The sequence below is a fragment of the Saimiri boliviensis genome, chromosome 17 (assembly GCF_048565385.1).
Source record: "Saimiri boliviensis isolate mSaiBol1 chromosome 17, mSaiBol1.pri, whole genome shotgun sequence".
NCBI classification, from domain to species: Eukaryota; Metazoa; Chordata; class Mammalia; order Primates; family Cebidae; genus Saimiri; species Saimiri boliviensis.
This window is the reverse complement of record NC_133465.1, coordinates 14,258,787-14,283,763: the sequence shown is the minus strand read 5'-3', so window position 1 is coordinate 14,283,763 and position 24,977 is coordinate 14,258,787. Positions and strand designations below refer to the sequence as shown.

At 37.6% G+C, this 24,977-nt stretch overlaps 1 protein-coding gene across 1 annotated transcript in view; it reads right to left on the bottom strand.

Moving 5' to 3' along the window:
- COX10 (cytochrome c oxidase assembly factor heme A:farnesyltransferase COX10) overlaps positions 1-24,977 on the bottom strand; it is a 132,045-nt gene that overhangs the window by 92,227 nt on the left and 14,841 nt on the right. Inside the window, exon 4 of the mRNA XM_003929258.4 lies at positions 8,281-8,405. Coding sequence (XP_003929307.1) covers positions 8,281-8,405 — 125 coding nt within the window. The remainder of the gene's footprint in view (positions 1-8,280; positions 8,406-24,977) is intronic.

The following is a 24,977-nucleotide window of genomic DNA, read 5'->3' as shown; positions in this document are numbered from 1 at the left end:
AGATAATTAGAAAAGAACGTTCCCTTGACCTCTGCTAGGTGGGGGTGGTGGGGAGATGAAGACAGAAAGTCTTCAAGCCACCCAAATCAGGTTGAATCGTAACATGCTACCCAGAGATACACACCAAGAATTGTAACTCCCCAAATCCGTACTGTATCATTTCTGTTATGTCTCAATTAAATCTCTGCTTCTGAATCACCCTTTTCCACCAATATTGCTTTGATTTACCAGAACCTCATACATAACTCCACGATGCTTACTGAATAGTAGAAAATCAATAATGTCTGCTGAACCCAAGTCATCACCACATATTTAAATATGAAGAATTCACAAACAAGTATATATGTACTTGACATAAATATATACATATATTCATAACATGCATATATTAAAGTCTGCCAACAGAACCCAAGTCTTAGTACATGTTCCCTTCTCATTCTCTATTAAGACCCTGCCTCTCAGATCTGAAACTCTACTTATATTTTGTGCTTTTCTTATAATTTTCTCCGAATAAAGTCTCTGAGAACATCAGTGGATCTCCTTAAAGCTAAGTCTAAGTTACAAATTCATTCACCATTTATTTCATCTTATAAAAGAGCTATTTTTTTTTTTTTTTTTTCTGAAATCCCATGAATCTAGACTGAACCAAGACTGGGGATAACTGCAAGATATTCAGATTCTGAAGGTGTGAAAGATGTGGGCCAAAACCAGACCAAACTTTTATGTTAATGACAAGACTAATAGCTAACATTAATGGAACACTTAGTTTGACTAACACACAAATGCTGTAGGTCCTCTCCATGTCATTAGAGGTAGATATATCACCACGCCCACTATGGTAACTTCACCTCTACTACCCAGTGGCAAGGATGTCAGCAGTTAACCTGGTGACAGGAAGACACATATTAATGAAGAATAGCCTGATTCCAAGGTAGTGACTAGAAAAAGACATTTCATTTGAGAGAAAATAGCAGTGAACTGGGTTCACAGGTTCTGCTCCCAATTCCACCATTTTCAGACATGTGTGATCAATGATATTATTAAGCTTCATTTGCTCTTCTACAATACTGGAATAATGCCACCTCAGAGTTGTCGTAAGAAGCAAACAATGACCAGTTAATGTGGCATGTAAATTCTTGAAAAACTATTTATAAATATATGTTCAAATTATAATAATTTCTGCATTTGTTGGCAAAACCCCACCTGGAGTTATTTTGGTTATAAATACCAATGCCAAACTCACTCCACTTAGATGGATGATTCTGGAAAGGGGAATCAAATGCAATTTAGAAATTATTTGAGGTTATATAAATTCAGGAAAAGAGACTGTATTCAAAATGCATTTTCTTTCTGACATTGTTCAGTAATGCTCATCATTTTCCTTATATATAAAAACCATATTTAGTTAGAGACTCTTTGCCACATGGTATTGAAGAATTCTCTATGCAAACCTGATCTAGTGCAGTAGCTAATTTGAATCATCTGAATAAGCCACGAGTTATGAACCTCAGAGGGCACTGAATGAATGCAAGTTACCCAGCAGCTAAAACATCAAAGTGAAACAAATCACAACATTCAAAAGAAAAATATATTTCTCATATTGATTTTTCTTATATGTATGATGTTCAATAAATCACATCACTGGTATTCACTAACATAAGTCTTATATTCCTAGACTACAACACCAAATTTAATAACCACTTTTGTTCAACATAGAAGATGAAAGTCGATTCCTATTGCTCTAGGCAGACAGTATAGTCAAAACAAAAGAAACATCAGAGAAAAGGAAAATGGAGAGAAATTCATTAGATATTAATCTCATATTCACTGGGAAAACAAGCAAAAAAAATCTTTACCTGTTTTTCCTTTCAGAGTTTAAAAAGATGTAAATTTTCTTTCATCCTACCTACTCTATAATTCAGAGCTCTTTATTCAAAGCCCTTCTTTTTTAACTTACTTCAGTCACGAATGTCTCTCAAATATTGTCAGTATTAAACAAAAAACATGCCTCTTCTTGACCCTATTTTATTAATACCTCTTGATGTTTCATTTCCTTTCACAAACATTATTCAACATTCACAGATATACTAGATCCCAAAGATAACACACCCTTGTCGCACTTACCTTTCTAATTATAACCTGCTCCTCAGATCTGAAATTCTACTTATGTTTTGTGCCTTTCTTCTAATTTTCTCCAAAGTAAAGTCTCTGAGAACATCAATGGCTCTCCTTAAAGCTAAGGCTCAGTTATAAATTCATTTGGCATTTATTTGATCTTTCAAAAGAACTATCTTTTTTTGAAACCTGATGAACCTAGACTCAAACAAATGATCTATGTATGTAAAATGCTTAGAACATTATTTGGCATAGAGCACACGCCTTTGCTACAATTACTGTTATCATTAATACTTATTGTCACTTTCTCCCCTCTCTCATACATATTCCTTCAGAGTTGTACTCCACTGTCTTGCTCTAAATGCTTGTGGGCAGAGGTGATGGATGTACAAAATATGTAAGTCATAACCACTGGTTTCCAGAAGTTAAGAGTTCTCTAGGGAAGAGATAGAAATAAGTAATTACAGTGCAATACCACAAGTGGCTATTAACCATAGATAGAAAGTGATACACTGGAAGTATTATTACGTGCAAGAAAAACGAACACTGAGTTTTTCTACATGGTAGAACTATGACTAACAGGTTGAAATGATAAGGAGGCCGACTTCGGCTCAGAATGAGGAATAGAATTTTACTCATCAAGGCTGTCCCCTTATAGAGACCGTGGCCTTGGGAATCAGCGACAACCATCGTAATCAGAAGACAATCTGCCAGGAATACTGTAAAAACTAAGGAGGTCACTCATTAAGATTCTAGAACAATTTACTAGTAGCAAAGTAATAACGGATGTAAAATGTTTTCTAAGGTCGTGTGTGTGTGTGTGTGTGTGTGTGTTTGTGTGTGTGTAAAACACTACAATTAGGCTGACAGTAGAGCAAGATGTAGCTACAGAGAGAGTGAAGCTGAGGCCAGCCAGGTGACCTTGCCTGTGGTCAGGAAATCTCTATTTGTCTAATGCAGGCGTCCCCAAACGTTTTGCACAGGGGGCCAGTTCACTGTCCCTCAGACCGTTGGAGGGCCGCCACATACTGTGCTCCTCTCACTGACCACCAACGAAACAGGTGCCCCTTCCTGAAGTGTGGCGGGGGGCTGGATAAATGGCCTCAGGGGGCTGCATGCACGGGCCGTAGTTTGGGGATGCCTGGGGTCTAATGGGTACACTTGTGAAACAAAGAAAAAAAAAAAAGAACCCAAGATGAGATTTGTTTTGATGCAAAGATATTTTTACATCTCATTTACAGTGAAAGATGGAAGGCACAGGTGGGCTATGGATAGCAAGACCATACAATTTCTTGTCCAAACTAGGAAACTTGAAAGCAAAAGAGGTATTCTTAGTATTATGCCATGAACACAGGCATAAAGAAGGACGTAGGTTCACCCTAGCTATCTACAGGTAATTAAACAAAAAGAAATGTGGGCCAGCGTTTGCCTGAGACAGAAATTATAACCAGGATCATAAAGATTTATAAATCAGATAAAAAATCAAAAGTAGAAATTATCAAAGCAGTGGTTCCTAACTGGGAGGGTGATTTGGGGCCCCAGGGACCATTTGGTGATGTTTGAAGACATTCTCAGCTGCCATGAGTGGGGGTGGGGGAGTGCCACCAGTGTCCAGTGGGTAGAGGTGGGGGTGCTGGGAGGCACTTTGCAATGTACAGGACAGCCCAGATGATAGTCATCTCGTCCAAACTGCTAGTAGTGCTGATGAGAAATTATTAAAATTTCGGTATTACAATTGTATTACAAATAAAAAGATCTCACTGCAAAAACGTACGAAACATCTGCGCTATGAAACATTAAAGACAAAAACAGAAGAAAATGTTTGCACCTTATATGTCAATGCAATCTATATACAGCAGTAGCTCTTAGACAAAGACAAGCATCTCAACAGCAAAACAGGCAAAACTCACTAGCAAACAACTGACCAAAAAAACCCCATAAATGGCCAATAAACACTAAAAAATAAACAAACTCCACCTCGTAAGTCATCAAAACAACTTGAATTAAAAGGACACTTCTGATGTTACCTATAAACCCAGCTAAGATTTTCTAATTCACAGCCTTAGTGATGAGCCCTTTAACACATTGACAAACAGAATTATAAGTTGATTTCAAGCAAAGGCTGGAAAGACATTTAGTTTTACTTAAAGTAGTTTTTTGTTTTAAATTTTAACTTTTTATTTTGAAAACTTCATCATCTCTTGACATGACCACATACTTTTAAGAAATTATCAAAATAAATAAGGATATATGCAAAGATTTAGCTAAAAGAATTTCAGCTCAGCATCATTTACGTGGGCAAAAACCAGATATCCCTAAAATGTCAAATAAGGAGAAACTGATTAAACAAATCAAGGTATATCCAAATACAACTCTTAAAATCATGCTATAATGGCTGGGCACAGTGGCTCACACCCGTAATCCCAGCACTTTGGGAGGCTGAGGTGGGTGGATTACTTGAGGTCAGGAGTTCAAGATTAGCCTGGCCAACATGGTGAAACCACGCCTCAACTGAAAATATAAAAATTGGCCGGGTGCGGTGGCTCACGCCTGTAATCCCAGCACTTTGGGAGGTCGAGGCAGGCAGATCATGAGGTCAAGAGATCGAGACCATCCTGGCCAACATGGTGAAACCCCGTCTCTACTAAAAATACAAAAAAATTAGCTGAGCATGGTGGTGTGCACCTGTAGTCCCAGCTACTCGGGAGGCTGAGGCAGGAGAATTGCTTGAACCCAGGGGGCAGAGGTTGCAGTGAGCCGAGGTCGTGCCACTGCACTCCAGCCTGGCGCCTGGTGATGGAGTGAGACTCTGTCTCCAAAAAAAAATGGAATGCCATGTCACCATTAAAATGTATCCTGCAGAAATGTATTTACTGACATACACATTGACTGATAAAACCACTCTAAAAAATCATGCATATGTAATCTAAGTAAAATAATCCCAATTACAGCTTCTTATAACACTATTATTTCAAATCCTCAAAATAATTGTTATAATTTTCTGATAATTCTCATCTTTTTAAATTTGTCAATTCAGCTATTCAGTCTGTTACTTGTTTTTCAAGACTTGATCAGTCAAACCATCCACAACATTTTGTCTTTCAGTTCCAAAATTCAAAACATTTTATGGACTTTTTCATCCTTTGGAGGCGTATGTGCGTTAAAGCCACATTATGGTTTTGAATGAAGCATGTCTATATATTACAAAATATGTATGTAATTTACTTTAACATTTTAATGTTAATCGTTTCTTATACATTTCTCTTTATGCATTAGTCACTTCTTCGTAATTCAGAAGCTGAATCTCATTTTCTCTCCTTAAACGTAAAAACTGCTTTCCAAGCTTTATTTTTTCTACTTTCACAGAGATCACAGAAGTAGAGTACAAAGGATACTGAGAACTAAATGAATAACTGCTAAAAGAAAGTATTAATTAAAATATAAATAAAATCTGGATCTTTTTATAAACATGAACAGAAGGAAAGTTTTTCTCCCACAGAATTCTATTAGAAGTGAAGAACTCTTATACAGACCAACCACATATATGTATTTTTAATTTGAACACTAGCCCCTTAAAAAGAGTAGTAAACTCTTCCTTTTTGCTAAGGAGTATTTATTTACATGCCACTCAAAAACTCTGTTGAACTCTTACTGCCCAGTGCTCTTTGTTCTGCTTACACCATTTAAAAAGACTAATTAAAATGGCTTCACGTTTCTTTATTTTAAATCTATAAGAATTACCTAACATTGGAGCTAAAATATCTCTAACATTATTGGGAAATATTATAATTTGGGAAGCTGATGATGCCATAATAGTAACACAGAATTCTACTATTCTGGGAATTGTTGAGATTTTTAAAGTACTGTGATGCTTCCAAATGAAATCAGAGCCTGAGACAAGTGGAAGGAAGCAGTATGAGGGGTACAAAAAGATGGAGAGATTCGTTTGTACCACAAGCACTGATGAAGAACTGACATTACTCAGGATACTGAAGGGGCCTGTGAGGGTTGAGTGACACATGGAGGAACATGACAAAGCATCCCAAAGGAAGATCAGGAGCGTTGTGTTAAGTGGGATGCGGAACGGGCTGGAAAACCAGCCTAAGGAGTAAAGAGGCAGACACTGCAATTTTTCGGCACCAGAAAAAATTCCATTATGCATTCTGCGGCTTTCCTTGTTCCTTTTTTTTTTTTAAATTTATAGAATCCAACTCACCCCCATAACAAAAATACTTCTACAGACTAAAAATCAAGCAGCCACCTAAACACACGTCCTTTTAAAATTTCCAAAACCTTGGCTTATGTTCAGTTTCTGTCAATTTCTGCCTAAATGTGAATCATTCCATTTTTATTCTTCCAAATACTTTCTTGCTACAACTGAGGTTTTGTGTTTTTTTTCTCCATGATAAATTCTTTAGCTACCTATTTTTGAGAAGAAAGGGGTGGGATGAGAGGGGAGGAGGAGCAGCTCCAACTCAAATAGCTCTTATTTTTTTAGGTTTAGGAGTTTCTGAACCACTTGATGCTGTTTAGTTATTTTTTTCTCTGAATGTTCATATACTTTAAACATTTTCTTTGCAGCTACATAATTTAAATCCTTGAGATAAGTGGTATCTCAAGGATAAATGTGGCTTTTCAATTTAAGAAAAGGAGGCTGAAAACTAGAATGGCTCATGGCTTAATCTTAGGTCCCATATGTATAACCAAACAGAGGTAATAATTTTTAAAAATAAAAAATAGCAGGGCGTGGTGGCTCACACCTGTAATCCTAGCACTTTGGGAGGCCAAGGCGGGCAGATCACAGGGTCAGGAGATTGAGACCATCCTGGCTAACACAGTGAAACTCCACCTCTACTGAAAAAAAAAGATTAGTTGGGCGTGGTGGCATGTACTTGTAGTCCCAGCTACTTGGGAGGCTGAGGCAGGAGAATCGCTAGAACTCAGGAGGCGGAGGTTGCAGTGAGCCGAGATCGAGCCATCGTACTACAGCCTGGGTAACAAAGTGAGACTCCGTCTCAAAATAAAAAAAATAATAATAATAAAAATAAAAAATAACAAAGAATAGACCCAAATGGACAAATAAATCCATTTGGCTTATATTGCATTTTATTCACATTTTCATTAAAAATATGTTCATGGTGAAATCACATTTATTCTCTTTGCCAGAAAACAGGACAAGGTAGCAAAAGAAAGAAACAACTTGGAAGAGATGGTGTCCTGGTTTATAGAAGGGGATGACCCTTTTGGTAAAGTGGTAACAGTATTTGAACCTCACTATAAGATCATTCTGATATCTAAAATAAAAACAACAACAAAAGACTTATTTGAAATAGATTGATCCTTCTACAAATAGCTGACAATATATTGTGGAAGCATAATGACTGTAGGCATTATCACATTAAATTCACATATTTTGCAGATTAGCAACTTATATATCTACTCAGTCAAGCTGTTTTCCTGCTGGTAAGTTGAATTCTTATTTTAAAACCGTGCCAGCTCCTCTTGGGTGTTCTGGTAATGAAAATGTTTTCCTTAAGTTTTGGCCAAAACTTTTTCACTATAGTATCTTATGAAAAAGCCACAACGTTAGGGCAGACCACAATGACAAGACGGGGTAAAAGAACTATTTGGGGGACTATTTTGAGGTTTAAAATAATGGGAGGGGGCATGTATTAAAAATAATACGCTAATTTTGGGGTATAATCTTATTCCATATACCAAGTTAACTGAGTACTAAATTACTGATTTTTTTTTAAAAAAGCTGAATATGCTATTTAAAATATATTCTGTTCTTTATAGAGGTAGTTTAAAATGCAAAGAAATCCAACCAAGAAAGAATAGTACATAATATTGCTCAGGAAAATGTATCTGAAATGCACAAACAAAGATACCACTGAGAGTAGAAAGTTATGACAGCTCAAAAACACTTTTTAACTCAAGGTATACTAGTCATTTGAAGCATCTACTCTACTGCTCTCTCACCTGAACATATCTGAAAACCATTCATCTCAAAATAAAAGACACATTGGTTATGAAACCTACAGACTCCTATAGGATATACAGTGTTACAAGTGCTTCTCCATTACTTGTATGTGAGTCTGGAAGGTTTTTAAAAATATGACAATAGAACCATCTAAGAGAAAGTGTGAAAAGTGAAAAACTGACCTGATTGATGGAGTTGGCAGCGCAGGATGCAAGGCCTGTCCCAATAGAAGTAAGCAGGAAACAGGGCAAGTCAAAAGGGCCCGGAGCCAATGCAAATCCAGCTGAAGTGGTACTTACTACCAGAGCTGTAACACACAAACAGGGCAGACATACTGTTACCAACAAGAGTCCCAAGTATAACGGCCAAAGAGACAAAAAACAAGCTAGCTTTCATATAAAAACTCATTGATTATGTTCATAAAACAAAGTACAGGTTGATCTTTGGTTTAAAAAAGGTCCACATTTTTCTGATTATAAAAGCTATGTGTGCTAATTATAGAAAAATGTTAATTTTCTTTTAATTCCATACTCAAGAGAAAAAAAATAAGGTCAATCTTCCAGATCCAATCATTTCCTTTCTTATTCAACAGACGTTTACTGAATACAAAATTTGTGATCAGTATGCATTGTCGGGGATACAGATGTATATGGTATTATTCTTGCTCTTAGGTAATTTGAAAGGGAGATGGCTGATATACCTTAACAACTGTAACACAAGATAGCAAATAATAAGGATCCCAATTCTGAGACAAACTCCAGATAAGCCTAGGGGAGGGCTTGCCTATAAGAGATGATGGTCCCGGGGGTCAGAGAATGCATACTGGGAGATGATAATCCTACAAGCCACCAATAGGAACCAAGGGAAGAGGTGAGGTGCAGAAGCAAAGCCAGACAATTCAAATATCCACCAAGGCTGCTCTTTTTGGTAGGCCCTGGTCCTTCTTCCCTGGGGTTTACAGAAGCTGACAGGGCCAGAAAGTGTGCAGGAGTAGCGCTGATATGGAGCTGCAGAAATCTGCTGCAAAAAAGTCACCATTGGTGGGCAAATCTGGGAAAGCTTGAAGAAGATGGCATTTAAATTGGATCTTCAAGAGGGGATACAGAGAAAGGAAGAGAATGGTGGGATGAGCAACATTACATGTACACGGATAATTCCAAGAACAGGCACAAGGGAAGGGAAGACCAATGTCAAGAATCTGAAGTATGTACGATACCATCTACCTAGCTTCTCCAACCCGAAACCTAGGAAGCATATTTGATCATCTCCTTTGTCACTCTCTATATCCCACTCATTACAAAGTAGTGTCTGTTCTATCTCTTCAGCGTGTTTCAAACCCATCACACTGCCAGCATCTAGTCCAGCAGTTCTTTACTAGGGGTAGTTTTGTCCCCCAGGGGACATTTAGCATTGTCTGGAAACATTTTTGATTGGAGGGGAGGGTGTCACTTGTCTTTTATGCTTCTTAACATCCTGTGGTGCATAGGACAGCCCCTAGCAACAAAGAATGTTCTAGCCTAACATGCCAATAGTGCTGAGCTTGAGAAACCCTGACCTAGTCCAAGCAATGACTAGCTTACTCCCTAACTGGTCTCTTTGCTTCCATCTTGCTTCTCTTCAGAGTGATGTTTTTAAAATGAAAACAGATGAAATCACAGAGCTGCCTTGAAAATTCTTTGCTACTATACCTGATATAAAATGTAAACTCTTTCCCTGCCAATAAGTGCATCACACACCTCTCTTTAGCTCACTCACCATTCTCCATTCATGAGAATTCTTCTTTTCTTTGAGCATTCCAAGCTCTTTCTTGTCCCTGCGTTCTTGTACTTTTGTTTCCTCTGCCTCTTTCCATGGCTGGCTCCTTCTCATCCTTCAGATCTGATCTGAAATACTACTTGTTAAGGGGAACCTTCCTGATCACCTCATCTAACGTAGGCCTCCCCAGTTACTCCCTCACTCACATCCTCCTTTTATTTCCTTCACTACACTTATGACACTCTGACTCCTCACTGAAATACAGGCTCCATGAAGACAGGACCCTTGTCTGTGTAGTACACTGCTATACTTTGGGGGCTATCGCTAACTAGGCATAAAGCTGTATTTACTGAAAAAACAGGAAGAAAGGTGGTAATTGCCAGATTGCAGAATAGCCAGGTGAAGAGTTTGTAGTTTGGTTGGTTGGCAGTGGAGAGTCACTGAAAGTCTAATGCAAGAAAGCAATCTATAAGTGAAAGTATATGTACACTATGACTTGGAGGGACAGAGAGTTTTGCAGATAAACATTTTAAGAGGCCATACCATTAATTCACGGTGAATAAGGGTTGTAAAAATGGTATATTTTGATTAGAGAATTGTTAGGACCTGGTAACTGGGAGAGGTAGGAAGATAAAATGACAAAAAAGAATGAATGGAAAAGTGCACTTTACCATTTACCATGCACTTGGCTGACATGGAGAGGAATGATAACATTAACAGATATAAGGACATTAGGGAAGGACATGATGAAGCTTGCTGGCCTTAGGAACACGTGATGTTTTGAGAAACCATGGGACATCTAGGTAGAAATATAAAGAATGTGGATGAAATATGAAACTAGAGCTCAAAAGGGAGATTTGGGAAACTGGAGAGGCATGAAGCTCTGAAGTCACCAGCGTAGAGGCCATGGCTGAGCCTGAGGGAATGGAAGAGATCAAGGGGCAGCAGGTACAATGCAGACAAGTATGTGACAAAGTCAGACTTTTACAGATTGGGGGGCAAAAAAAGAATGAAAGACACAAAGAACATTTGGAGACATGCATCAAGATGATAAGGTAGCATGGGTGGCCAGTAACCATGAGAGGGCCCACAGGAAGCGGGAAAGGAAGGCACCACTATTGGCATCATCAGACACATGCTAGAGAAACTGGTAGTTCCTCCTCATACTCATGAATTGGCTGGCAAGTTCTTCAATCTAGTCTTATCGGCAACTTACAGTAATCCTTCATAGTTCTACCATATGAACAAGCCCCTTCCCTCATATCTAGATGGGTCACAGATTTCTTGATATTGCTAAACCCAAGAAATACTTTGGCTGAGTTCAATGGTAGTTTGTAAGGTGCCTTAAGTATAACTATCTCAACTCAAAGTACCTAGAGTTGAGATAGTTTTTGGCAAGGGGTCCTTCCTTTAACACAAGTATTCTGGCAAGGGGTCCTTCCTTTAACTCAGTTGTTCCCCAATACAGTAGTGTATCCGAATCTCCTGGGGAAAGATTCACCTCCAGAAAATGAAAGACATGCACAAATATAAGTAGACAGCAAGGTTCAGGGATGAGGATGCAAGTTTGGATAAAGATTGCAGGAAGATGAGCATTTTAGGAGCTGAAGGCAAATGAGAGGCTAATCAGAAGTCATGAAGACACACCTGTTCAGGAGAAAGGTAGCATGGCTGACGTGGGGAGTTGAGGCCAGAAAGCATGTGCTGTCCCCTCTTACATGTCCTCTGCTTAGGTGTACAGCCTGTACTGGCCCATATATGGTACTACAAGTCATACCACAACAAGTGCGCACAAAGTACCTAGCAGCAACTAAGAATCATACGGAGCAGAGGGCAGGAATCAAAGGTAGAATACTCAATTTCAAAGTCAACATTCTGGAAAAGTTTTAGCTGTCTAATTCTGTAACAACTTACGCCCAAAGGAAAATGCCATGATGATTCTAGACTCTGAAAACAGCAGTTGCAGTACATTTTACCCTTGTGCCAATGGGAAATGAACAGTCTCTCATAACAGGCCATTTAGTTTTACCTGCACACATTTAATGGCCATCAAGGCACTATTTTTAAAGCAAACAGCAAAGCTCCATTTAGAATACTCAAATAGCACCATCTTTGAGGAAGCTTTTTCATTCTTTATAGATACCACACCATAAACTGCAAAACCTCCTGGATGGGCCAGTGTTAAAGAACAAGAGTCATCTTGTTTTGCAAAACTCAAGAGCTCTCCAGATGGGTTAGGCGACTCTTCACATATTGCACAGTGCGTCAGTGACAACCAGGACTGAAAGAAAAATCCTTAGCATCCAGGCTGCCTCTCGTTTGTATCACAATTCTACCATGCAGCAGAAAGGCTGATGGTATCAATGGGAGAATTTGAGGGAAAAGAGACTGCAGAGTTTTCCCTCTTAAAATCAAACTAAGTAAATTGCTTATCTCCACAGAGTAAATCAGCCAAAATAATTTGAATGCATGGCCTTGAACGCAAAAGTAGAGTTGTTTACTACTCATAAACGACTGTAATAGTTAAAAGAAAATCTGCTATAACCTTCTCAATATATAATTAATAAAATCTAGAATCACCAAAAGTGAATGACTATAGTTAGCTCTCTGTATCCATGGGTTCCACATCTGTTGATTCAATCAACCTTGGATCAAAAATATTAGAAAAGAATAAAGTTACGTCTGTAATGAGCATGTACAGACTTTTTTTCCTGTCATTATTCTGTAAACAATACAGTGTGATAATTATTTATACAGCATTTACACTGCATAGGTATTATAAGTAAACTAGAGATGATTTAAAATATACGGGAAGATAGGCATAAGTTATATGCAAATACTACACCATTTCTTATTGAGAGAAGGGTACTGGAGCCAATCCCCCATGGATACTTCAAGGGATGACAAATTATACTTCAGATATCTCTAAATATCCAGATCAACATTTTTATATTGTGCTTCATAAACAAAAATTTTTAAGTCAATTATCATCATAGTGGACAAGAAAGCCCCATAATCACTGAACTGTCAACAGCAGAAATATTCTAAAAAGAAAGTTCATTTTGTTTAAAATTGAAAAGGGCATGTAGTTACATGAACGAAAACTGATAATCAGATGAGGAAGTATCTTGTTATTCTTTTTATTCACTCTAGAGCTTGATGGGGTGATAAAGCATAGAGAAAGTACAACAAATGTTTGACTGAATCTACTGATAAATTGAGAAGAGACAAAAAGTGACTTATGAAAAGCTAACCAAGGGAAAAGAACAGTGTTTTGTAAGACATAACAATGAAGAAATTTACAAAATGGAAATACGACCTAATTTTAAAATGTACAAATTATAAATGGTAATACATGTAAAAATACTAACAACCATTATTAGAGAGAAGGAAATTTGAATTTTGTAACATATTTCTAAAAAAAAAAAAAAACTCCAAAAGCTAACAAATAATGTATTTATACTTATTTCATCAAAGCAATTAATTTGAAAAAGTCAGGGAGGACTGATAAATTGTACAAGTAAAATTGACCGAAGCAATATTCTCATACAACACTGCCATAACTGTAATTAAACTTTTCATTGATTTCCTGGGGTTCATTACATGGAATCATTTTCAACACCAGAATCTCATTAAAAGTGAACATAATATATTCTCTCATTAATAACACTTGAAATTATATTTTATTTGGTAATCTCATATTCTGTCCTTTCACAAATAAACATAAAATCAATGCCGCCAACGAAGCATGACCCATCCAATATAGGCCCAGAGGCACTGCACTGCAGGCCCAGGAATGGCTCTGGGAGCCCATGGGAGACTAATATTCTCAAACCAACAGAGCTTGACTCATCCCCACTCCTGGGCGGACGACCAGGTAGAGAACCTAAGCTTCTCCAGGAAAAGAGATCCAGTAGCCGCCTTCACTAAAGATGGCCCTGCCTACTAGGTCCAATCTGTTGTCCAGGATTCATTTGCTCCAGATGTTCTCTTATCTGCCTCTGCCTTCTCCAGGAGTAAGTTCCTACTACATTTCCCATTAGAAAACAAAAACAAAACAACACAAAAACATTTTTTTGCCAGGTGCCATGACTCATGCCGGTAATCCTGACACTTTGGAAGGCGGAGGTGGGAGGATCCCTTGAAGTCAGGAGTTAGTTCAACACCAGCCTGGACAACAAAGTGAGACCTTGTTCTACAAAAAAATAAATTAGCCCAGCTCAGTGGCATGTGCCTTTAGTCATAGCTACTTGGGAGACTGAGGTGGGAGGATGACTTAAGCCAGGGAGTTCAAGGCTGCAGTGAGCTATGATGGTGCCGCTGCACTCCAGCCTGGGCAACAAAGCAAGGCCGTCTCAAAAACAAACAAATAAACAAACAAAACACATTTTAAAATCTGGAAACAATCACAATGACACATGCCCTGGGCTACGGTCTGAAAGTCTGTCTGCTCTGAAATTCACGTTGAAACTTAATCCCCAATGTGACAGTATTGAGAAGTTGGGCCTTTAACCAGTGATTGGGTCACAAGGGCCCTGCCCTCCTGGATAGATTAATGCATAAATGGGTTAACAGATTATCATAGGAGTGGGACTGGTGGATTTATAAGAAGAGGAAGAGAGACCTGAGCTAGTATACTCAGCCCTCTCCACCATGCCATGCCTGTACCACCTAGGACTCCGAGTTCCCACCACCAAGAAGACCCTCACCAGAGGCACCCCTGACCTTGGACTTCTTAGCCTCCATAACTGTAAGAAATAAATTCCTTTCTTTATAAATTACCTAGTTCCAGGTATTGTTATAAGCAACAGAAAACAGACTAAAACATCCTTGACTGGGCTGGAAGACAGCAAACATCCCCAGTGAGAACTGCTTAGGAGGGCCATGTACTTATGAGGGCAAAGCGAGCACTACAGGTTGCCTCCAGGAGCTAAGAGCAGCCCATGCCAGCAGCTAGAAGGAAAACAGGGACTTCCGTCCTAGGGTTACAAAGAAATGAATTCTGCCAACAACCAGTGAGCCTGGAAGAAGACCATAAGCCCCAGATGAGAACAGTTTCAACCAACACCTTGAATTCACCCCGGTTAGACTCTGAGCAGGGTGTCCAGCCACAACATGCCTGGACTTCTTTCTGTAGGAACAGTGAAACAATAACTTTGTGTTGCTTTAAGCTGCTAAATTTGTGGTAAGGTACTTAATTGCAATATGTACTGCAATGAAGAAAATTAGTATGTACTGGAATGAGGGTAGCATTTTAGAAAGACTTGTCTACCAGCAACGCAGAGGACTGATTGGAGTGGAGGAAAAGTTACTCAGAGAACCACTTAAGGATTAGTGAAGGACAATAGGCAGGACCTGATGAGGGCCTGGGTAGGATGGCAACAGTGCAAACAGAGCTCGCTGTAAGTATGTGGAAGGTGGTGACAAAGGGCTTCATTATTGAATAAATTTGAGCAGTTACCGCTGGGTATGGTGGCTCACGCCTGTAACCCCAGCACTTTGGGAGGGTTAGGTGGGCGGATCACGAGGTCAAGAGATCGAGACCATCCTGGTCAACATGGTGAAACCCCATCTCTACTAAAAAATACAAAAATTAGCTGGGCATGGTGGCGCGTGCCTGTAGACCCAGCTACTCAGGAGGCTGAGGCAGGAGAATTGCTTGAACCCAGGAGGCAGAGGTTGCGCTGAGCCGAGATCACGCCATTGCACTCCAGCCTGACACCTGGCAAGAGAACAACACTCTGTCTCAAAAAAAAAAAAAAAAAAAAAATTAAGCAGTTACTACAAAGGAGCTAAACATAATTCAGTAACTCAAATAATCAAATCTAAAAAGGTCAAAGAGGATTTAGGGTCAATTAGTGTAATTTATCTCCTAATATAAATGCCTTCTCTAACATCTCAGTGCATATTCTCTGCAAATCTGGTGACAGAAAATCATTTCTCCTTGGGCAACCCCTTATGCTACAGAAGAGCTCTAGCTGTTCGACAGTTTCTTTCTCTAATCAAGTCAGAATCAACTTCCTTGAAATACCTACCTAGGATGCAATCTCTGTGTTGTGGAGCAACCGTGAATTAACTTCTTCTTTCTTAGCACAACCCTTCAATCATGCAAATCCAGCTATTCCTAGTTTCTGTCCCTCCAAGCTAAATGTCTCTAGTAACCAACCATGCTTGACTTCCAGGCTCCGATCCATGCCAACGGCACCTTCTACAGACACAACAGTTTCTCGCTGTATCAAATGCACTGAGCACAGTGTCTGGTAAACAATAAGGGCTTAATCAGCAGTGTTCTTGGAAATTATTGAAAAGCAGTTCATAAAATTCTAGATGAAATATTTCTCTGGCCACTATACTTGGACTTTACATTTCAAAGCAGTGCCTAAAAGAATTTAGAGAAACAACAAAACACTTCACACCACACTCCGTATGATTCCATATTATAATCTAAGTTATCTCTCTGTCTCTTCCAGGGAGTGATAGGATTAGCAACCCTTTAATAAATGTAGGCTAATAATAATAATGATAAAAACAAAACTTACAATGGCAAAGCACTTTTAGTGTGCCAAAATGTTTTTACATTTATTTAAATCTTGAGAATACTACACTTCAAAGAAAGGTGTGGACACCGTAGGGACACGATAAGAAAATAGGAGAACTTCCACTTATGTTTAATTTTTTAATCCTTTCTTTTTAAACCCACATTTTGCATATCTTAAAATGAATATATCAGTGTAAGAATACATGAATTTTATTTATATATAACTATGCATTTATAGTATATCTTTATATATAATAGCAGAAGTATTATAAATATACATAAGTACACTTAAAATTCCTTTTACTGATAAAGTACAGGACTAATAAACTCTGGAGAATGTGGTTCTAAAATAAAAAGCAAAACTAGCGATTGTAGGTACTAATGTCTGATTTTCTATATGGATAACAACGTGTAAATTACTGGCAGTAAAATCTATCAGGGTCTAATCAAGAGTTATATGCCACCATGCCAAGCCAGAATATAAGTACTACAAAGACTCATTTTCAGAAAAAGAAAATTCCACTAACTGAAGGGAAGATGCACATATAAACACACAGTCATCTACCTGATCAGAAAATCACAAAGACAAGACAGGCTTTAACACTGTATCCCTGGCATAGGATCCATGATCATGTTTCTTCCTCTACAGATTTTAGGGGGAATTGGAAGAAGTCACAGAGGGAGCCCCATATTGGGGGTGGGCAGAAGCAACTCTACCATGCATGCTGTTATTTCTGCAACAGAGGGGGCTTTATCTGTCACCCATAAATGGAGGCTTTTACAGGACTGGCAGTATAAATTTAGCCAGCCTCCCTAGTTCTAACCTCACAGTATACTTTATGGGGCAGCAGCGAACCACTTGAAATGTTTTGCCTTTTCCAATATGCAAGAGGTTTTCTTGGAGAAGCAACTTTATCGAGAATTTTTTTTTAAGTCTCACTACTTTGGGACTGTTGGTGTCTGAGCATAAGCATAATAACTGTACTTAATTTCCTTTCTAAAATTATCAATAAAAAATAATGGTAAGGATTATGTTAAAAAATGGGTCAGCTACATCTGGCTTCTCTTATTTCTCTGTCTTTTAATGCCTCACTATTTTTTAGCACTGGCCACAAAAGAACTAAGAGAAAAAAACAAAAGTCCAAAAAATCAATTTGGATAACTATCAATTCTGATAAAAGATTTGGTAGCAAGATTAAAGCCACTGGCTAACTGAGATTTTGAGATTCTCTGTAGATTTCAAATCACCCTTGTAATCTATTATATCTCATTATCCTTGATAGCAGATACTATGCAACATTGTAATCCAAGTCTCATACACTTGAGATGTAATCTCTTTAAAGTTGTTTAATGTAGAAAGTTGACCAAGAGCAGGCAGTTAATGAATTTGTATGTGTTTTTGTTTATGTGTGTGTCCAAGCAATAGACTTAAGCTTTTGTTAGTAGATCTCAAAGTTCAAAACTGTATAACTTAATTCAGAGGAATGAGTTAAGTCTCTTTTAAATTTTTAAATGAGAGTGTACTTTTTACTAAATAGCTGTACTTAATGATTTTCATCTCTTTTTTATTAGTACCTAAAGCTTCGAATAGCTGAATTTCTAACTTAAGTGAGTTTTTTAGGCTTCATAGCTTAGCAGAGTTCTGTGAACCACATAATACAGTTGTCTTCCCAACAGACATATCAGAAAAGGTGGCTCATGCTTACTGTTATGTTTAGATGAAAAGTCAATTGATGAGAGACATGGTATTTTTTTTTTTTCTCAGCCACATTAAAAGACATCAACCAGGGGCCTAACTGATTATAAACTATAACCACCTCTGGTTAAAAGAAAAGACTTTTAATATAGATTTTTAACACTATAGCTGCAAAGGTAAGAATTTATTAGGGCTTCCTTCCTTTATTTTTCATGCAATTAATGATGAAAGTTAGACTGAAAGTCCTAGGGCAAAATTATATCTCATAGCTTCAAATTTACTAAGCAACACTGATAACAAAATGAAGTATTTAAGTATGGTCATGAAGGCAGTTCACCAGGAAGCATTTGGTTTACATTTACAGTTAGCATTCAGAAAAAGGAAAATGAAGCATCTATCAGGCCTGACAAATATATAAATAAAAGCTGTTTATATTAAGCTAATTTTGCAACACAGAGTGAGATCCTAGGCTTGTTCTTTCAATTAGAGCTTTTCCTTGAACCCAAGAGCTTTTCTAGCTTTTCATCCTATTTTTATTTTGTTCTTTTTAATAAAGAAACCCAATTTATTTCACATACTCAATAACCAAAAATTAACAACCTTTTAATTAGCTAAAAAAAAAATGCCAAAAAACTGATACCTATAAACTAAAACTGATGACAAAAACTGAAACTTTTAAGAAGCAGAAATACGTAGTTTCAAAACTGAGCTTGGCAAAAAGAAACTGTTAGTTGGACAGTTTTCACTAAAATAAAGCTTTATCTCAGTTTCATATCAAAATTATAACTGTGATTATCCAGAGAGCAGATACTGTATGAGATAAACATTTAAAATAAAGAATTAAGTCTCCATTTCAAGTATCATTCCGATTTTGAAGATATTTCGTGTTTAGCTCCCTGTGCTTATTTTGCAGAACACATGTAACAAATCAGACCAAGTAATTACAAATGCACCGCTGCCTAGAAGTTAGATACAATGCTTTTCAGTCATCACTAACCACTAAACTCCTGCAGTACAGTAAAATAATTGATTATTTGCAATTAAAAGGCTAAGCTGTTCAAAATTCTACAAATGGTGGCAAGTGAGTTTGCTACACTTCTTTTCTCCATTGAGCTACTATTTTTTTAAGCACCTGTTATTTGCAAGGCATTGCGCTGCGGAATGGGAAGGTAATAGTCAACAAGACAGATGTGGTCCCAGCCCTTTTGGGGCTTCCACCCTGAAAAAGATTCAGAAAAGCCGATAGGCATTAATTACAACACAAGGTGACATCCTTAAGCATCAGCTCCAGATTCAGCGGGTGAAGAACTCTGTGAACATAGAAGAACCTCAAAACCCAGAAGGTTTCCCAAAAGTGATGTCAAAGTTGAAGACTGAAGGATAAAAAGGAGTTAACTTGGCAAACATAGAAGAGGTGAGGTATATCTGTTTGAGATAGACAGAACAGAAAGCACAAAATCCGCAGGCTGAGAGAGTGTTCCAAATAGTCACTCTTCATCTACAGATCGAATAGCTCAGGGTAACTACAAACAAAAATGCATCTCTACATCTTTGTAAAAGCTCACTGACATGCAGCATTCTTTTCATTCTTAATCATCAAGTTTACTATTCTTCCTTCTTATTTAATATATCTTTAAAAGCTACTGGTAAATTTAAAACTTCATATACATTTTGGAAGGATCTTCCAAAATAAACAGTTGAACAAAAACTTTCTTAGTATTTAAAGAGAAAACCTTGTAACATTCTTTTAAAAGTTATTTCTCTTAAGTGTTTCATTCCTTAATCTTAATAAATAAGATGCTACGATGCTTTGCTTTGAAGTGAAAACCAAGCCCTTTATAAAACCCCAAATAATTATTAATCACCCTGGCAAGTCTGACCTGCAGGTTGAGAGGCAGTCATTTGCTTCCCTGAAGTGATTCAAATAACATTCCCTCCACATAGTAGAGGGAGATCTGCTTGGATTTACAGAATGTAAGAGGACCCCAGATGTCAGCCTGAAAGTGCCATCCACTGGAGGGGACAAGGGCAGAAGAGGGAGAGGAGAGAAAAAGCAAAAAAAGGTAAGAATTCAGAAAACTAGGTTAGCTGTAAGTTGCAGAGCTCACTCTTAATAGGAAATAAATATCTCGTGAGTAATGGGAAGCAAGGCAGTGTGCTGAGGGTAAAGAGCTAGGAGAGTGTTGAATCGGTTCCACAGATTAGAAGAGTATGTCTCAAAATATGTTATGAGGACCATTAAAATACAGAATTCTAGACCCTACCCCAGACCCAGAGGGAAGGAATTTATGGAGGTAATAACTAAACATTTGCATTCTAACAAGCATCTCAGGAGGCATATGAAGTTTGATAACTCCTAGAAATAGTGAAGTTTTCTAGGTTGATGGCAGAATCTCGGAAAAAGAAAACTGCGCAAGAAGGCGAAGCCCTCAACAACTGTTGGAGTGCAACAAGAAGTAAGAGAGAGGAAAGTTTACAGTGTTCTTCAACATTCACTAACAGTTTTGCCACCTGGCTTGCTTCCTGGTTTAGCTGAAGTGCCACCATCCACCTACACTTTTTCATGAAGATGTATACTTGGGCTTGCTGGCTTTCCTCTGCTGCACAGTCTGGTACTGACTACGTACAATCCAACCCAAACCAGGAGTCTCCAAATGTGTATTTGATTATCAAGATGATAGGGAAAATCGCTGCCAGCTCAGTACACATCCACAACCACTACTGGAAAAGTAGACGCCAAGCTGGCAAGTCAGTCTTCATTTAAAGATACTGCATTTGAAGCACACATATGTGGTGGTAGTCACAGAACGGACAGAAGAGCGGTATTTTATTTTTCTTTGGAAAATCTGGTAGGGAAGAGGCAGCTTCACGTCCTTTTCCAAGAAGGGGATCTATGAGACAGACCAGTGAGGGCTATAAGGACACAGAGAAGTTGGCTACTCAGAGTTGACTAGGCTGAATTTAAGATATTTTGGCTGTTAAAATGATAGAGGTAAGAATTACGCCATGCTTTGTAACCTCCCTTGCAGCTGGAGGTAGCTACATTGCGCATTCCTGGCCAATGAGATATAATAGGTTCCTATCAAGAACATTCCCTACCAAATTAAGAGGAAAAGTTGTATAAGGAGGTTTCTGCCTTTCCACGTTTTCCCCTCATTCTTTCTGCCCAGGATACAATATGATGATGCGGGTATGAAAGTCATGGTCCTGAGGACAGAAACCACAAGGTAATGATAATAGACTAAGAAGTACCAGGTATGCTGAAAACACCCTTAAGCATCAGCTCCAGACTCCTAACCGCAGAATCCTTGACATACGAGATAAATAAACCCTTTACTTGTTTAATTCATTGTTTCCAAGTTTTCACTTATGTGAATGTTAAGTCAATTCTCAACTCAGTTTTTTTCCCTCCCTCTTTACAGCTCTCAATATATTTTGAGAGTGATTATCATTCTAACAAAATTTATCTTTACCTTGCCCTAGCATCTACCACAGCATCTTATACTTACAATCTGTTCAATTAAAATCCAATTGAATTTAAGGCAATTAAATCCCATCTTAACAATTAAATCATCAGAAAACAGAGTAGCCTAGATAAATATATATGGTTTTTCTAAACTGGAACATTGGCTAAAGCATCTATACAGCCCCAGCCTCACAGAAACCAACTGAAGTGATGAAATATAAATGAAAATCGAAGAAAAATCTACATCACCAACAAATGAGGTAAAGACAGGATACTAAAAACCTCCAGAAGTATTGGTTAAATATAGCACAGATAAGACTAAATTGAAGACAGTTACTGAGGGCTGAGTCACTACATTCATGATTTAAATAGCAAAAAATACCTACCAATAAGGCATGAATAAAAATGGGAAATAAATACAGGAAATCAAAGCTATTCTAACCATACCCATTATTCCTTCCTGGTGACGAGCAAGGACAGAAGCCAGGGTGAGCCATGGAAAAATGAGCCCACTCCCCAAAGAGTCCCTTTGTCACCACAGTGCAGGAGAGCTTAGAGGCAGTTAAATCAGAGCTAGAGGGACACAAAGGGGTAGAGGGTCACAAAATGAAAGATGGGCCTTACCTTGATGTAATTCTCACTGAGACAAGGCAGAACGCTTTTCTGATGGCTTCCGTGTAGCAAGCCACCCACTGCCACCATACTTTGACATATTATGGCATTCTTCCAACTCGGCAAGCCACAGCACCAGAGAAAAGGTTGGACACAGACATATCATATGCAGAGAGGAGAAGCAGATGACACTAAAAACCAGGTTTGGGAAACAAGACATTGGCACTGTGGTGTCAGAAACATGATGAAAAAAACCTTTCGGAGAAAAAGTTCCCTCACTTGTTGTGCCCTCCTTGTCTCCTTCCGGCCACGGGACTGCTAAACCAGTAAATGCAAACTGACAGCCTTGGTTTCCCTCACTTAAAATGAGAGAGAACTCCGACAACACCAAGTGAAACTGTCAGGTGATGAATAAAAATCCAACCCTGAATCTGTTCAATGGATACATGATGAGCACTTACCATGTGCCTGGCACTGCTGTAGGTATAGAAGACACAACAGTGCAAACAGACAAAATGCCCCACTCCATGGAGCTTACATTCATTTGGGGTGTTAACTACTGTCTAGATAGTGTTGCCTTCTTTCCGGAATGGAGAAAGATAAAGAGCGGTAAAATGAATCAATATGCAATTCATAAAACAAGATTCTACAAGATGAAAGAAAAAAAGGAACATGGGAGAATCAGAGGCTAAATATATTTTGAAAAAGATGTACCCCAGAGGCCAGGCGTGGTGGCTCATGCCTGTAATCCTAGCACTTTGGGAGGCTGAGGTGGGTGGATCGCCTGAGGTCAGGAGTTCAAGACCAGCCTGGCCATCATGGTGAAACCCCATCTTTTTTTTTTTAAAAAAAAAAAAAAAAAAAAAAAGATGTACCACAGAACCACTAGACTATAAGCTCCTCCTGAAGAGTAAAACCTATCAGGACAGAGACAGTGTCAGCCACTTGTACCTTATTCTGTCCACAACACTCAGAAGTGGATACTTGGAACATAATAGATGCTCAACAAACATCAGCTGAATGAGCAGAAAAAGTAAATTTGTACACTTTAGAAAAAAAGCAAATCCCATGAAACAAAGTAGGTTGAGAAAAGCAGTACAAAGGAACAAAAACTGCCATAGCAGAATGTTAGAAGCCATAAGATGCAATAAAAAGTAGTTGGTGCAAAATCAAATCACCACTGTACATAACACATTTCAGAAGACCCTTCAGAATGAAGCAGAAAATGATAACAAAGAAAGCAAGGAGAGACAGTATAACAAAGAGGCAATTACCAAAATGAAATAATTAGCATAAACACAAAAAAGGAGGTAACTTCATCATTATTTGATTGTATTCCTGAAAAACTCAAGAAATAATCAACTGAAAAAAAGTTTTTAAAATACTCCCCAAATCATTTATCAATATATTCACTGATCTATTTAAGTAAAACTATAAAACTCAAGAGGCATAAACGAAGACTTGTATAAATGAAGATGATGTAATGGTAAAGTTCTCAATTCATCCCCAAATCAACATTGAAATCTCAATTAAAATATTAGCAGAATTGAGGTAGTTATTCCAGGGACGGAGCCTCATAAATTCTTTGTGAATAGAACATTCAAACACTGATTAATGACTTACTAAAAACTGGCAATATCTCTATCTTATACTACTGACCAAACTACATTTCCTATCAATAATAAATTTTATTATAAAATATAAAATCATAGAAACAAAGTATTAACTACACAGATAAACACCATATTTACAAAATCTTATGTGGGGAAAGCTTAAACATGGTATACAAACCAAAAACTCATAGAAAATAGCTTCGGTTACATAAAATAACTTTTGGATGTCAAAACAAAGAAAACAAGACACAAACAACATAAGACATTTATGACAGATGTATATAATGAGATCAGATCTTTAATATGTAAAGAAACCTTATAAACAAAAAACAAAGACAAACACAGAAGAGAAGACTGGGAGGCAAACAGGCCTTTAACAAAGGAACACAAATCACCACTCAGTATATGACAAATATAAAACCTCATCGGTATTAAGTACAAAATTAAACACTTAAGTGCTACTTTCACACATCAAATTGACAGTTATTTAGAAAAATACATGATCATCTAGCATTCATTGGTGAAGATATGGTCAGGTGGCTAACATAAATTGGCATAACTTTTCTTGAGGGGAATCTGTTAATGAAAACTGAAAGCTTTAAAATGCATACCCTTTGACCTAACAAGGCCACTTACATATACTTCTAAGAAAATCATTATAGATTTAGCTTATTTATTGCAGTATTATTTATTATAATAATGATAGTAAAGTAAAAACCACCTAAAACAGGAGAAATAAATATATAAATAAATTATGGTATAACTATGCAATGGCATGCTGTATACCCATCCAAAACAAAGGTATACTTTGACACAGTTCACTTTGAGAAAAAAAATATGTAAAAGGATATATGTAAAATAAGGTTACAAATCTTTATTTTTAACAGCAAGAAGAAATGACTTAAATGCCCTTTAATAAGGAAATAGTTCAATAAACTAAATATATCTACACTATGGAATACTATCAACCTTTACAAAAAGAAGGTAGATTTAATTATATTAGTGAGGAAGTACGAGGAAGATATACCAGTTAGGGAAGAAAGCAAATAACTAAACTAAACAAAATACGTGATATGACCCCATTGTAGTAAAACAAAATAAAAACCATGCATTAATATAAAAACTAACCTGTCTTGAACATTTACTGGATATGGCAGTGAATCATTTGCTTACGTAATTACTTACAATCATCACAGTAA